Below are 15337 nucleotides of genomic sequence, written 5' to 3'. Positions count from 1 at the left end.
TTCACTTTGTTTGTTCCTTTGGCCAGCTTTAGTTTGCTTTGTTCCCTGCTGTCTCAATAGTGTGCAGCATAGTAATAAGGATTATACAGAGGATAGAGCTCAGGTGCATCCTGTTTTCATTGATCATCTTTGATGTTTCTACAACTTGGGAGTCCACCTGTGGTACATTCAATTGATTGGACATGATTTGGAAAGGCACACACTTGTCTATATAAGGTCCTACAGTTGGCAGTACATATTAGAGCAACAACCAAGCCATGAGGTCGAAGGAATTGTCCGTAGAGCTCCGAGACAGGATTGTGTCGAGGCACAGATCTGGGGTAGGGTACCAAAACGTTTCTGCAGCATTGAAGGTCCCCAAGAACACAGTGGCCTCAATGATTCTTAAATGGAAGAAGTTTGTAACCACCAAAACCTTTCCTAGAGCTGGCCGCCCGGCCAAACTGAGCAATCGGTGGAGAAGGGCCTTGGTCAAGGAGGTGACCAACAACCCGATGGTCACTCTGACAGAGCTCCAGAGTTCCGCTGTTCAGATGGGAGAACCTTTCAGAAGGACAACTCTGCAGCACTCCAACCAATCAGGCCTTTATGGTAGAGTGGCCAGATGGAAGCCACTCCTCAGTAAAAGGCACATGACAGCCCGCTTGGAGTTTGCTAAAAGGCACCTAAAGATTGTCAGACCATGAGAAACAAGATTCTCTGGTCTGATGAAACCAAGATTGAACTCTTTGGCCTGAATGCCAAGCGTCACATCTGGAGGAAACCTGGCACCATCCCTACGGTAAAGCATGGTGGTGGCAGCATCATGCTGTGGGGATGTTTTTCAGCGGCAGGGACTGAGACTAGTCAGGATCGAGGCAAAGATGAACGGAGCAAAGTACAGAGAGATTTTTGATGAAAACCTGCTCCAGAGCGCTCAGGACCTCAGACTGGGGTGAAGGTTCACCTTCCAACAGGACAACAACCCTAAGCACACAGCCAAGACAATGCAAGAGTGGCTTCGGGACAAGTCTCTGAATGTCTTTAAGTGTCCCAGCCAGAGCCCGGACTTGAACCTGATCGAATATCTCTGGAGAGACCTGAAAATAGCTGTGCATCAACGCTCCCAATCAAACCTGACAGAGCTTGAGAGGATCTGCACAGAAGAATGGGAGAAACTCCCCAAATACAGGTGTGCCAAGCTTGTAGTTACATACCCAAGAAGACTCAAGGCTGTAATCGCTGCCAAAGTTGCTTCAACAAAGTACTGAGTAAAGGATATGAATACTTATGTGAATTTTTTGTTTTTATAAATGTGCTTTTTTTTTTTCTTCTAAAAACCTTCTTTTGCTTTGTCAGTATGGGGTATTGTGTGTAGATTGATGAGGGGAAACTCTAGTTTAGAATAAGGCTGTAACGTAACAAAATGTGGAAAAACTCAAACGGTCTGAATACCTTCCGAATGCACTGTATTTTCATTGTGTTCAGTGCTGTTGGGGATTATAGTTTTTGTCTGATGACGGAGCAGGTAGTGGAGCAGATGGTGTCTCTGTGTGCCTCTCTCTGTAGCTAGGCTCTGTTGGAGTCCTAGAGGATGACCAAGCCACGCAGGGTGCATGGGTTTGGGATAGGGGTTTTAGTCAAGCCTGTCATTTTTATGGTATGGAAGATAAGGCAATAGAGTAACTTTTTGTTAATGTATTACGTCTTACTACATCTTTTACATATGAAAGTGTTATCATTGAATGATAATGTTAGTTACTGGGCATCAATTGCATTTTTGTGATTTGTCAGTGTTTAATTGTAGGGCAGTATTTTTTTAAATGATGTGCCCCAAAACATATGTTTGCAGGAATAATAAGGCTACAGCGTAATTACATAGTTCAAATGGTAGGCCCAGAACCATATACAGTGTACATATTGTTAAACAATAAGGCCCAGAGGGGGTGTGGTATATGGCCAATATACCACGGCTAAGGGCTGTTCTTATGTACGAAAGCAAGCACACAGTCCTTAGCCGTTGTTATATTGGCCATATCACAACCCCCCGAGGTGCCTTGTTACTATTATAAACTGGTTACCAACATAATTTGAGCACTAAAAATACGTTTTGTCATACCCATGGTACACGGTCTGGTATACCACAGCTTTCAGCCAATCAGCATTCGGGGCTCACACCACCAAGTTTACAAATATATTTATAAACTGGGTGATTCGAGCCCTGAATGCTGATTGGCTGACAGCCGTGGTATATCAGACCGTATATCACGGGTATGACAAAACATGTATTTTTAGTGCGCTAATTACTTTGGTAACCAGTTTATAATAGCAATAAGGCACCTCGGGGGTTTGTGGTATGTGGCCATTATACCACGGCTAAGGGCTGTATCCAGGCACTCCGCTTTGCGTCGTGCATAAGAACAGCCCTTAGCCGTGGTATATTTGCCATATACCACACCCCCTCAGGCCTTATTGCTTATATATACACAATTCATTCAGAAAGTATTCAGACCCCTTGATTTTTCCCACGTTTTGTTACGTTACAGCCTTATTCTAATATGGATTCAATATTTTTTTCTCTCATCAATCTACACACAATACCCCATAATGACAAAGTGAAAACAGGTTTTTAGAAATGTTTGCAAATGTATTACAAATAAAAACAGAAACACCTTATTTAAATAAGTATTCAGACCCTTTGCTATGAAACTCGAAACTGAGCTCAGGTGCATCCTGTTTCCATTGATCATCCTTGATGTTTCTACAACTTGATTGGTGTATACCTGTGGTAAATTAAATTGATTGGACATAATATTTGGAAAGACACACACCTGTCTATATAAGGTCCCACAGTTGACGGTCCATGTCAGAGCAAAAACCAAGCCCCGAGGTCGAAGGAGTGTCGAGGCACATATCAGGGGAAGGGTACCAAAAAATGTCTGCAGCATTGAAGGTCCCCAAGACCTAATCGCTGCCAAAGGTCCTTCAACCAAAGTACTGAGGATCTAAATACTTATGTGATATTTCCGAGGTTTTTTCTTTATTTTTAATTGCTAAAAATCCGGTTTTGCTTTGTCATTTTGGGGTATTGTGTGTAGATTGAGGCAAAACATTTTTTTTTAATCAATTTTAGAGTAAGGCTGTAACAACAAAATGTGGAAAATATCATGCGGTCTGAATGCACTGTGTATATGGTAGGCCTATTTTCATGTCATTAAAAAGCAACACAATTATGTCTGGTAGTTATGGTAACATGACGTGCTTGATTGTGACCTCAGGTAAAGGTAACTCAATTGTTTTTGGATGTTAAACCAGCGACAGTAAGACCCGGTGGAAACCCTCTAACGCAGACTCCACTGTCTGCACACTTTCCTTTACACTGAGTGCAATATGGCAGCAATGCTGGGCTGGAGGCTGTGAATAATATGCATTTAGGACCAAGCTCATTACGCTACCCGGTCCTTTAAATGGTCTTGTAACTCATATTAGATCTTACAAAAGGCTGTTTTTTTTTGCTGCTTTGGAGAAGATAACGGTCTTACGCGCGTCTCTATCACAGCTTGACCGTATACAACTCGCTTTTCTTCAAACCACTGTAACTGAGTCAAGCCTTGAATCGCCGCAGGGGAGACGAGCTGTCAAGATACTTAAATCTGTTTGGATAGCTGGTGATGCTTAAAGTCACTATGCTCTCGTCCAGAGCAGGGGCAACCCCTGCTCCAGACTATTGGATAGATGGATCGAAGAAGGAGATCTTGGCTGACTACTATGAGTTGGAGTCCGAATTGGGACGGTGAGCATCATCTCTCTCTGTACAGTACTACTGTATTCAGTGTTCTCATGTTTTCACTGCCTTGATATCGCCAGGAGTCGCATTCTGATGATCTTCTGGTCTTTTCAATCAATTATTTTAATAATGTATTAGTTAGTGATCGAAGGACATGCAGGAAATGGTATTGCATCAATTATATAAACACTATTTTTGTTTTAAATGGAAATAAAATCTGCGTACAACACAGGAGAGAATGCATTCGGTTACCACAATTTCCTGCCTAGATTAGCATCTCCTAAAGAAAACGATTATTTAACAACAATCTAAAAATTCATAATTGTCATCTAAATAATTGATAAGGCTATAAAAAGTTATGTAATATAACAGTCAATTTCCATCATACCCAACCTGGTCAGAGCATTTAGTATTATTCTGTACGTACATCCGATACTTTCTATTTAGTATGTTATGTTACGTTTTGTATGGTATGTATTAATTTGTGGATTTCCATCACCCATTTCATATGATACCTTGCATTCGGAAACTATTCAGACCCCTTGAGTTTTTCCACGTTGTTACATTGCTCCCGAATGGCACAACGGTCTAACTCACTGCATCTCAGTGCTTGAGGCGTCACTACAGACACCCTGGTTCGAATCCAGGCTGTGTCACATCCGGCCATGATTGGGAGTCGCGTAGGGCGGCGCACAATTGGCCCAGCGTCGGCCGGGTTAGGTAGTCATTGTAAATAAGAATTTGTTGTTAACTGACTTGCATAGTTAAATAAATAAAAATATGTTAAAAAAACATTACAGCCTTATTCTAAAATTTATGAAGTAGTTTTTTCCCTCATCAATCTACACACAATACCTCATAATGGCAAAGCAAAAAGTGTTTTTTAGAAATGTTTCAAATCGATTAAAAGTTAGTAAACTTAAATATCACATGTACATAGGTACTCAGACCTACTTTGTTGAAGCACACTGGCAGCGATTCAACCCTCGAGTCCTCTTGGGTATGATGCTACATGCTAGGCACACCTGTATTTGGGGAGTTTCTCCCATTATTCTATGCAGATCCTCTCAAGCTCTGTCAGGTTGGATGCGGAGTGTCGATGCACAGCTATTTTCTCTCCAGAGATGTTCGATCGGGTTCAAGTCCGGGTTCTGGCTGGGCCACTCTACAATGAAAGCCTGATTGGTGGAGTGCTGCAGAGATGGTTGTCCTTCTGGAAGGTTCTCCCATCTCCATTGAGGAACTCTGGAGTTCTGTCAGTGACCATCGGGTTCTTGGTCAACTCCCTGACCAAGGCCCTTCTCCCCGGATTGCTCAGTTTGGCTGTGCGGCCAGCTCTAGGAAGTCTTTGTTGTTCTAAACTAATTCCATTTAAGAATGATGGAGGCCACTGTGTTCATAGGGACCTTCAATGCTGCAGACATTTTTTTGTACCCTTCCCCAGATTTGTGTCTTGACATAATCAAGTCTCGGAGCTCTATGGACAATTCCTTCGACCTCATGGCTTAGTTTTTGCTCTGACATGCACTGTCAACTGTGGGACCTTATCTAGACAGGTGTGTGTCTTTCCAAATTATGTCCAATCAATTGAATTTACCACAGGTGGACTCCAATCAAGTTGTAGAAACATCTCAAGGATGTTCAATTGAAACAGGATGCAGCTGAGCTCAATTTTGAGTCTCATAGCAAAAGGTCTGAATACTTATTTAAGGTATTTATTTAATTTTTTTTATACATTTGCAAAAATTTCTAAACCTGTTTTTGCTATGTCATTATGGGGTATTGTGTGTTGGTTGATTGAGAAATGTGTTAATTTAATCCATTGTAGAATAAGGCTGTAATGTGGAAAAAGTCAAGGGGTCTGAATACTTTCCGAATGCACTGTATGTTATGAATGACAATTCGTATTATATTAAGTTCCGAATTTGTAAAATGTACGATATGTTACGAATTAGCATAACCTATTATGCTAAGAATTTGCTAAACGTACAATATGTTACGAATTTGCGAAATGTACGATATGTTACGAATTAGCAAATGTATATGTTACAAATTCTAGCTATGGTTAGGTTTAGGAGTAGGGGAAGGGTTAGCTAAAAGGGTTAGGCTTAAGTGAAAAGTTAGCTAAAAGGCTTAAGGTTAGGGGAAGGATTAGCTAATATGCTTAGTAGTCGCAAAGTAGTAAGTAGTTGAAAAGTTGCTAATTCGCTGAAATGCTAAAGTTGTCCGTGATGAGATTCGAACTCGCAATCTTTGGGTTGCTAGACGTTGACCTTTTTTGTTTTTGCTTTAAGTAACCATCTGTCTTATGTAACCATACCAAATATAACATATCATACTAAATGGAGTGTCTTGGATTTGCGTACAGATTAATACGAAAAGCTCTGAGACCAGGCTGTCACACCGGTAATTGTCCTTTTATGACAGTGGTCCATTGGGAAAAACAAAACTCTGTTTGGTCATGTTTATCCTCATAGCACTTTTCTGTACAACTGTAAACACTTCCAAAGCATGAAAAATAAATACAAAGAAGTTTTGCTCATCACTTTTGCTCGTGAGTTATAGCAGTACTATTAACATATTGTCCTGATTTGAGATACTCTGTGGATTACATAAAGCAAGTCACCTACCTAAACAGTCTCCAGGCAATGACATTGTGAGACACCAGCAGCAAGTTTTAAGTTTTAATGTCACATGCACAAGTACATTGAAATGCCTTCCTTGCAAGCTCCAAACCCAACAATGCAGTAATCAATAACAATGTAATACTAGAAATAACCAGGTAGAACAAAAACACACAAGATATGAAAATAAGAAATAAGCAGGAGCACATGTTAACGATTTCATAGCAGATTATAACACGTTCAGTTGGTGGTCTGGTGACATGATATGGATTGGTGTATGTGTTGTTTTTATTTCCTTTACGCCTTACGTTCTGAACACCTGATTGAGGTGTGTATTTGTTTACTTGTTTATTTGGATCCCCGTTAGTTTTTACAGAAGCAGCAGCTACTCTTCCTCCTCTGGTCCACGAAAAACACAAAACATGACAAGTAACAAAACACCCGTACACTGATAGACAGGGAAAGTCACACAATAGGCTACCGTATTAAAGGAGTGGTATTGATCATGCACTGGCACTGCTTTATATGGCTCTGGCTCTGCCGCCACAATCACATGAGAAGAGCCCTAATCCATATTCATAACTAATTGTATTATACAAGGCAGTCTGATAGCATCGGGACAACAGTTGCACTCAAGGATCTGCCACTGAGCCCTAATCAGGCATATGGAATGGAGAGAGGGAATCTAATGCATAGAATCAGGGAAAATAGAGCCATCTACAGAAGTCCCATAATGGACCTGCTTCTGCCCGTGCTGCTGTTGGTCGTGAGCAGGGAGATGGCGGCCTGTTGAGTTTGAATTAATTCAGGTTGGTAATTGATTTTGGTAAGATGAAATAGGGGGTATTGTATTATATTTAGGGCTGATCTATAGGCTATCCATATCTGTTGGCTCATGGGCAGTGCCGGTGCCAGAAGGAATCAGTTGGACGGGCAATGGGTTCTATAGAGGGGCACGTTTCTTTCACAGGACCTCCTTTGTGTGCAAGCGTGTGCACATGGGAGTAAATATCATAGGCCGTGTGTGAGTTTCAAGTTAGGGGAAGCTTACAATTTATCCTACCATTTATACCGGTCTGAGTGGCAGCTATGATTATTTTATAGGCTTATGCGCATTTTCATGGAACAGTTTCATTTCAATAATGACGTTTTAGTTTCTCAAAATCATTGTCTCAGGTAATCATAATCATCTGAATTAAAATAAAAAAATCTAAAAGTAAAAATTCAACTAATGCGAGAGCACCAGCCTCTGCCATATGGACACATTGATGCACCGTGATCCATTTGCAGATAAAGAAATTAGCTAATGGAACTCAGAGACAGCCCATAGGCCAATAACTTCCATCGCCAATTAAATAACATACATAGGCCTAAAGCCAATAAATAAAAACAGTATAAAATATCCTGATGAAAATGCAGGTTCTTTTAATTGCATTCATCTATCTACTCCACCTGTCTTCCTCCCTTTTAATCTGTCTTGAGCTATCTCTAGTGAAGTGAAACATTGTATCAAATCTGTGAGGACAGACGCTGAGAGACAAGAAGCAAGTACAGGGACTGAACATTTTTTATAAATAATCAACAAACAAGGACAGCGTCTGGACAGGGGAAACAAAACGACAATATGCTGACACGGGGATCAAACCGAGGAACATACAGATATAGGAGGGGCAATCAACAAAGTAATGGAGTCCATAGACGCGCTAGTGTGCGTAACGATGGTGACAGGTGTGCGTAATGATGGGCAGCCTGGCGTCCTCGAGCGCCAGGGAGGGGGAGCGGGAGCAGGCAAGACAGTACCCCCCCATCCCACCCCCCCAGGGGCGCCACTCGGCGTCCCACCTGGGCGAGCCTGACGGGCCGGCGAGACATGGGAGTCAGATGAGCTGGCTGAGGCGCGGGAGTCAGATGAGCCGGCTGAGGCGTGGGAGCCCGACGAGCTGGCTGAGGCATGACGTGGGATGGGAGCCTGCCGAGCAAACCGAGGCAAGAAAACCTCTCGAGTCAGCTAAGGCGTGGAAGGCCGACGAGCCAGCTGAGGCACCCCCGGTTCCTTCGGCAGTGGCACCCGTACCCTACGTCACCAACAAAAACAAAAAAACTCCCTGATGCTTCAAATATTGGTGTCAGCATTCTGTGAGGACAGACGCCGGGAGCCGAGAAGCAAGTACAGGGAGTGAACATTTTTTATAAATAATCGACAAGAAACAAACAAGGACAGCATCTGGACAGGGGAAACAAAACAACAATTTGCTGACACGGGGATCAAACCGAGGAACAGACAGATATAGGAGGCGCAATCAACAAAGTAATGGAGTCCAGGTGAGTCCATAGACGCGCTAGTGCGCGTAACGATGGTGACAGGTGTGTGTAATAATGGGCAGTCTGGCGCCCTCGAGCACCAGGGAGGGGGAGCGGGAGTAGGCGTAACACAAATCAATCAACTGTGTCCGGCCTGAAGCTGTCCCTAGGGAACTTGCAGCATTGTATCACCTAGCCTATTCCGGGCTCTCAGATTTATGCAGCCCAGTGAGCTCGGGACAGACAGCAGTTTTTTATGATGTTTCCACTGGATATATGGGACCATCAGATCATGCTATTTTGCTCTTTCACACCGAGGCTTGATGATTATCGAGGCAGGGAGAGTGTTGAATTTTTTTTTCAAATACTGTGAGGAACTAATATCATTCTCAATAGATGTTAAAAAAACTGACTTTGTTGGTTTACTGTCTGAGGTGAAGAAAAACGTACTGAGAAGCTCAGCTTATTAGTGGTGGACGTGGTGAGTCAAATGGGCACTTTCCTACATTTGCGTGAAGCAGGCCAGCTAGGCTTTTTCTATGCCGGCTCTGGCGTGCGGGTTCCCTCAACAGTATCAGTATAGAGTAAGCAGACACATGCTCATTGCTCACATGGAGCACTCCCAACATTCTTCTGGGGGGGTGTGGTGGCTAATTTCCGCATTACCAAATGAGGAGTTACAAACACACCAGTCCGAGTTAAACTACATCTTTAATACTTAAGATAATTTTGCAAAAGTTCTTGACCCCACTAATGCATTCTCTCGAATGAACCAGGAAGGTGATTACAGAATTGCTACAGGGATCTTTTATAGCAACGATACAGCCCCTTCAACGTACATTGACAAACCACAGATACTTAGTAACAGTTCACAAAGGTTAAGTTTTGTATGACAGATATCAATAAAACACATCAGACAGTAACTGCTATGTCAACAGGATTAATGGTATAGCCCAATATCTGGTCTCCTTAGAACTGTCCCTCCCTGGTACGGTATTGAACAGAACTATTTCATCCAATGGCATATATCAATTGTCAACTCTAGATACTCCCATCTCAAGCAAACCCCCTCTTGACCCCACTCCTGGACAGGCTCACTGGAGGGAGTGAGCCTCTAGGCCATATATTATCACAGGATAAGTGTGAGATCTAAGAGAGGACATACAAGGGTCCATTTACTGCCATAATCCTCCCCACAATAAAGAAAAGGAGGGAGTGACTTGCTCACAGATATTGTGGAGACAAGTCATTGGTTCCCCATTAATCACGCCATCCCTTCACATGGTTTGAGAAATAGGTAAAGACACATTCCCATGACGACAAGTCTGACCTCTCCCCTCTCTGGGCCCCAAGTGTCTGAGCCCCAGCTAAGGTAGACATGCAACTGAAAAGACACCAGAGTCCAATGGACACTTTCTAATGACAAGTACCTCAAATAAGCATATTATACTAATAAAACATCTTAATTATCTATGTTACCCAACTAATTCTGATTCGTCCACGACAGGGGATGGTTATGAAATTAACCAAAACTTGTTTCTCACAAGTGTAGCAGATTGTGAACAATGCAAACAATGTTTCCACTGTGAGAATGAGAACTATCAATTACTGTAATTAATACATGTATTAACAGAAATGTATAGAACCAAATGACAGGGATCAACGGTACATTCACTAGGCCTACTGGTGAAATACAGTACCAGTCAAAAGTTTTGACACCCCTACTCCTTCCAATCGTCACTCACTCACTACACTCACTCAGTTCCAAACTGCCTCTGGAAGCAACGTCAGCATAAGAACTTTCGAGTTTCATGGGTTTCCATGAACGAGCAGCCGCAAACCATGCGCAAAGCCGAGTGTCGGCTGGAGTGGTGTAAAGCTCGCCACCATTGGACTCTGGAGCAGTGGAAACTCGTTCTCTGGAGTGATGAATCCCACTTCTAGCAATCCGACAGACAAATCTGGGTTTGGTGGATGCCAGGAGAACGCTACCTGCCCGAATGTATAGTTCCAACTGTAAAGTTTGGTGGAGGAGGAATAATGATTTGGGGCTGTTTTTCATGGTTCGGGCTAGGCCCCTTTGTTTCAGTTGAGGGGAATCTTAACACTACAGCATACAATGACATTCTAGACGGCCATTTTATGTTTCAACATGACAATGCCCCAATGCACAAAGCAAGGTCCGTACAGAAAGGGTTTGTCGAGATCGGTGTGGAAGAACTTGACTGGCCTGCACAGAGCCCTGACCTCAACCCCGACGAACATCTTTGGGATGAATTGGAACGCAGACTGTGAACCAGGGCTAATCGCCCAACATTAGTGACCGACATCACAAATGCTCTTGTGGCTGAATGGAAGCAAGTCCCCTCAGCAATGTTCCCACATCTAGTGGAAAGCCTTCCCAGAAGAGTGGAGACTGTTATAACAGCAAATGGGGAACCAACTCCATATTAATGCCCATGATTTTGGCATGAGATGTTCGACGAGCAGGTGTCCATATACTTTTTGTGGTGGGTGTTCGAGCCTTGGTGCCAAAATAAAGGAATTGTTCCTTTTTCAGAGCTCTCTGGTGGACATTTGAATGTCCCTACTGGGGCTTTTTGTGCAGGGCCATTCATTCTACACCCTGAAAGTGTATATGGCAGCTTTTCCAGCCTTTTGCTAATCCTGCTTGAGGTAGAGTGCTTTGTAAGCAGCGTCTTTCCCACAGGATTGTGCAGGCTATTTCTATGGCAAAAGGCAGGAATTAGCTAACAGTGTGCGTGCCCACTCAATTACAGGGTTGCCTGTAGGAGATACTGTAAAAATATAAACGCCACATGTAAGTGTTGGTTCCATGTTTCATGAGTTGAAATAAAAGATCCTATAAATGTTCCACAATATACACAAAAAGCTTATTTGTCTTGAATGTTGTGCACAAATTTGTTTACATCCCTGTTAGTAAGCATTTCTCCTTTTCCAAGATAAACCATCCACCTGACAGGTGTGGCATATCAAGAAGCTGATTAAACAGCATGATCATTACGCAGGTGCACCTTGTGCTGGGAACAATAAAAGGCCACTCTAAAATGTGCAGTTTTGTCACACAACACAATACCACAGATGTCTCAAGTTTTGAGGGAGCGTGCAATTGTCATGCTGACTGCTGGAATGTCCACCAGAGCTGTTGACAGAGAATTGAATGTTAATTTCTCTACCATAAGCCACCTCGTTTTAGAGAATCTGGCAGCACGTCTGTGATGGAAAATGTTTGTTATTTTCTAATAACCAATGTATGTGTTCATGCAAGTGACTGACTGAACGAATTCTCACTATCTGTATCTACTATTTGCAGTATGCCCAGACCCTTCTTTTGAGAATTAAAGATATCACAGTTTCTAGGTCTCAACTTAGAGAGAAGAAGCCTCGTGAGGTATTGGTATGTCACAAGCATGACCCAGTATTGGTTGGTCACATGAATGAAGCAATTGTTAATGATGAATTAATTATGAATGATGAATAAGCTAAATTATGCAAATGTTACTTGTCTGTATATAAGAGAACTAACGGGACTGCCCCGGAAGAGCTCCTGATCTTGGTGCATTTAGCTGGTTGGAACCTCTTCAGCACGCTGATAATAAAGAATGATTCATTTAAGATTGACTGAGTGTCCCTGTGTAGAATTTCCATGACATGTCCAACCGACCTCACAACTGCAGACCCCGTGTAACCACGCCAGCCCAGGACCTCCACATCCGGCTACTTTACCTGCGGGATCGTCTGAGACCAGCCACCAGGACAGCTGATGAAACTGTGCACAACCAAAGAATTTCTGCACAAACTGTCAAAAACCATCTCAGGGAAGCTCATCTGTGTGCTCGTCGTCCACACCAGGGTCTTGACCTGACTGTAGTGGGCAAATGATCACCGTTGATGGCCACTGGCATGCTGGAGAAGTACTGTAGCTTGTCTTGCTCCTGAGAGTAGCAGCAGCATCTCTTCTGGAATTACATAATGTTGTGTGAGTACAAAACTGAAACAAGAGCAGCTTGTGTAATATATAGGCAGGCAGCATTGAGCTGCAACAGCAGAGAGATGCCTTCACTCAGATGACTTGTTTCGTTGGTTTAGAAAAGCTTGAGGGTTATTGTAAGTACTGTGATTGAAAAAGACAGTCGTTTTTAAATTGAAGTGAATTTGTTATTTCCATCCATGTTGTGTAAAGCCACGTGACAGGCACTGATACCTCGGTTATTTGAGGACAACCTTCAGATGTGCAAAAATAGGCATCTTTACCATCTGAAATAAGCTTGTCAATATCCTACATTGTTCTACATTTGTCACACTTCATGCTGGAGATGTTACACGTGATTGGATTTTGCCTGTTACTTATTAAAGAGGATGAGGTCAGTGTAGTTTCCAGGGGAAAATCATATTGTGCAATTCAGAGGGCAGATCCAGCTTATTATTATTACCCTCATCTGTGTCATCCTCTCCATGGACAGTTATCTTTATTCATCTAATTTGCAGCATATTAAGAATTTTGTAGAGAATTAAATTAAGATGTAAAAGGACCCTTGAATACCAACGTGAAGTTTATAAGAACATGTCTAACTGGGTGTCAAATGACAGCTAAGAATTCATTTAAAAAAAATAAAGGCCCAAATAACATTTGAAATAAGCAAAGGCTTTGATTTCTGGTCAAACAGATGGAAAATAAGTCTTAGAAAACGTCTACCAGAAAGTCTTAAAAGGTATTACTGTCACGATAGTCAAAGGGATTAGACCAAGGCGCAGCGGGTTGCGTGCTCATCATAACTTTATTTGTAAAGTGAATACGAAAAACAATAAACTACAGTACGACAGTTTCGCAGGCTACACAAAAGCAATGCAAAAAACTATCTCCCACAAAGGGACAGGTGGAAAACAGGCTCCCTAAGTATGACTCTCAATCAGAAACAACGATGTACAGCTGTTCCTGATTGAGAGCCACACCAGGCCAACAAAGAAATACACAACATAGAAACCCTAGAATACAAAACAAGAACATAAACCAAAAACCCCGGAACACATAAATCCAACACCCCTCTACATACACACACACCCACATATACATATACACACACCCACACACACATATAAAACAAATACCCCTCTACCTAAATACATAGCCCAAACCACATGAAACAAACACCCCCTGCCACGTCCTGACCAAACTATAATAACAAATAACCCCTATTACTGGTCAAGACGTGACAATTACAAATACAGCAAAACACAATAATGTTGAAGTAAAGACCGCTGCCAACTAATATCAATACTTATATTTAGTTTTGGTGAAATGTTTCTGCCATCTGTATTTTTAAGAAACATTGCCTTGTGCCTTGGAATTCCGTAACCAACAACCCACATATCTTTAATATATTTAAACATTTCTCTCCCTCATGAGGAGAGAGGATAATGAAAACAAGTAACAAGTAAAGGTAGACCTGACAATTAGTTCGTGTTTTTACTGATATCACATTTGTTTATGAATTATTAGGTGATTAAAACTCAATTCCATTACCAAATCGGTAACGGAATTTCTGAAAAATCGGTAACGGAATTTCTGCAATTGAATTGGTTGCAATGGAAATCATAGTAGTCACAGACCACAGTTGGGTTCACAAGTTTGGACAGCACAGTATGGTACAGCACAGAGTGCAGTAAAGAAAAGTAGAGTTCAGTACAGTACACAGTAGAGCACACTAGAGTTGAGTACACTGTACTGTACTGTACTGCACTGAACTCTACTCTACTGTATCACATGCTGCTCCCGAGTGGCGCAGCGGTCTAGGCACTGCATCTCAGTCACTACAGCCCCTGGTTCGAATCCAGGCTATATCACATCAGGCCGGGATTGGGAGTCCCATAGGATGGCGCACAGGTTTGGCTGGGGTAGGCCGTCATTGTAAATAAGAATCGTTACCGCAATTCCGTTACCTGGTGTAATCCACTTCACCTACTGTAGTTCAATAACACAAATAGATTTTTTCAAAGTCAATGTGTCATGTCATCGCTGAAACCCCATTCTTTCTGCAGACATCATTGAATCTCAAATATTTAACAGAGTTTTTGGAAAACATGGCGCATAAAAAGATTTTACCGAAATTCTGCACAGTTCTTCCAGTAAATGTGATTTTGTTAAACTTTGAAATAAATTGTTTTTGTTTGAGATACATTTTAAGTAAACATTTGAGTCCATTACAGTGGAATTGTAACAGTAAATGAGTATGACAAACATGGACATTTCAAACAATTTAGCCTACCTAAAAAAATTCCTTCCGTAAAGCAATATTGTCCCACCTGAAGCATTGTTGCATTTGGCTGCAAAATGATGGGGAAAAGCTATATGAGCTTGTGTTGTTCATTGATACTAAATGTTTTAGTATCAATGATGTGTTTGTCTTGGTGCTGTGGATGGATATGACCATTCCAGAATGATGAATATGATCCATTAGTCAATTAGTGGAATTCATCACTGATGATCTGGGATGGAGCTCTCTGGGCTTGATGTAGAAGGCCCATCTGTTCATTAAATCATCCCACAACTGAATCTGATGATAGCAGTAGCTAATTTCCCCGTGCGTCTGTGTGTCTGTGTGTCTTTGTGTGTGTGTGTGTGTGT

At 42.0% G+C, this 15337-nt stretch overlaps 1 protein-coding gene across 1 annotated transcript in view; it reads left to right on the top strand.

The window, feature by feature from the left end:
• The first annotated feature begins 3330 nt into the window (after positions 1–3330).
• The window catches only part of camk4 (calcium/calmodulin-dependent protein kinase IV), a 28394-nt gene continuing 16387 nt past the window's right edge, over positions 3331–15337 (top strand). Inside the window, exon 1 of the mRNA XM_029708699.1 lies at positions 3331–3772. Coding sequence (XP_029564559.1) covers positions 3651–3772 — 122 coding nt within the window. The 5' untranslated portion in view covers positions 3331–3650. The remainder of the gene's footprint in view (positions 3773–15337) is intronic.

The sequence above is a fragment of the Salmo trutta genome, chromosome 23, assembly GCF_901001165.1.
Source record: "Salmo trutta chromosome 23, fSalTru1.1, whole genome shotgun sequence".
NCBI lineage: Eukaryota > Metazoa > Chordata > Actinopteri > Salmoniformes > Salmonidae > Salmo > Salmo trutta.
The sequence above is the reverse complement of the archived record's forward strand: the minus strand, read 5'-3'. Positions and strand labels throughout refer to the sequence as shown.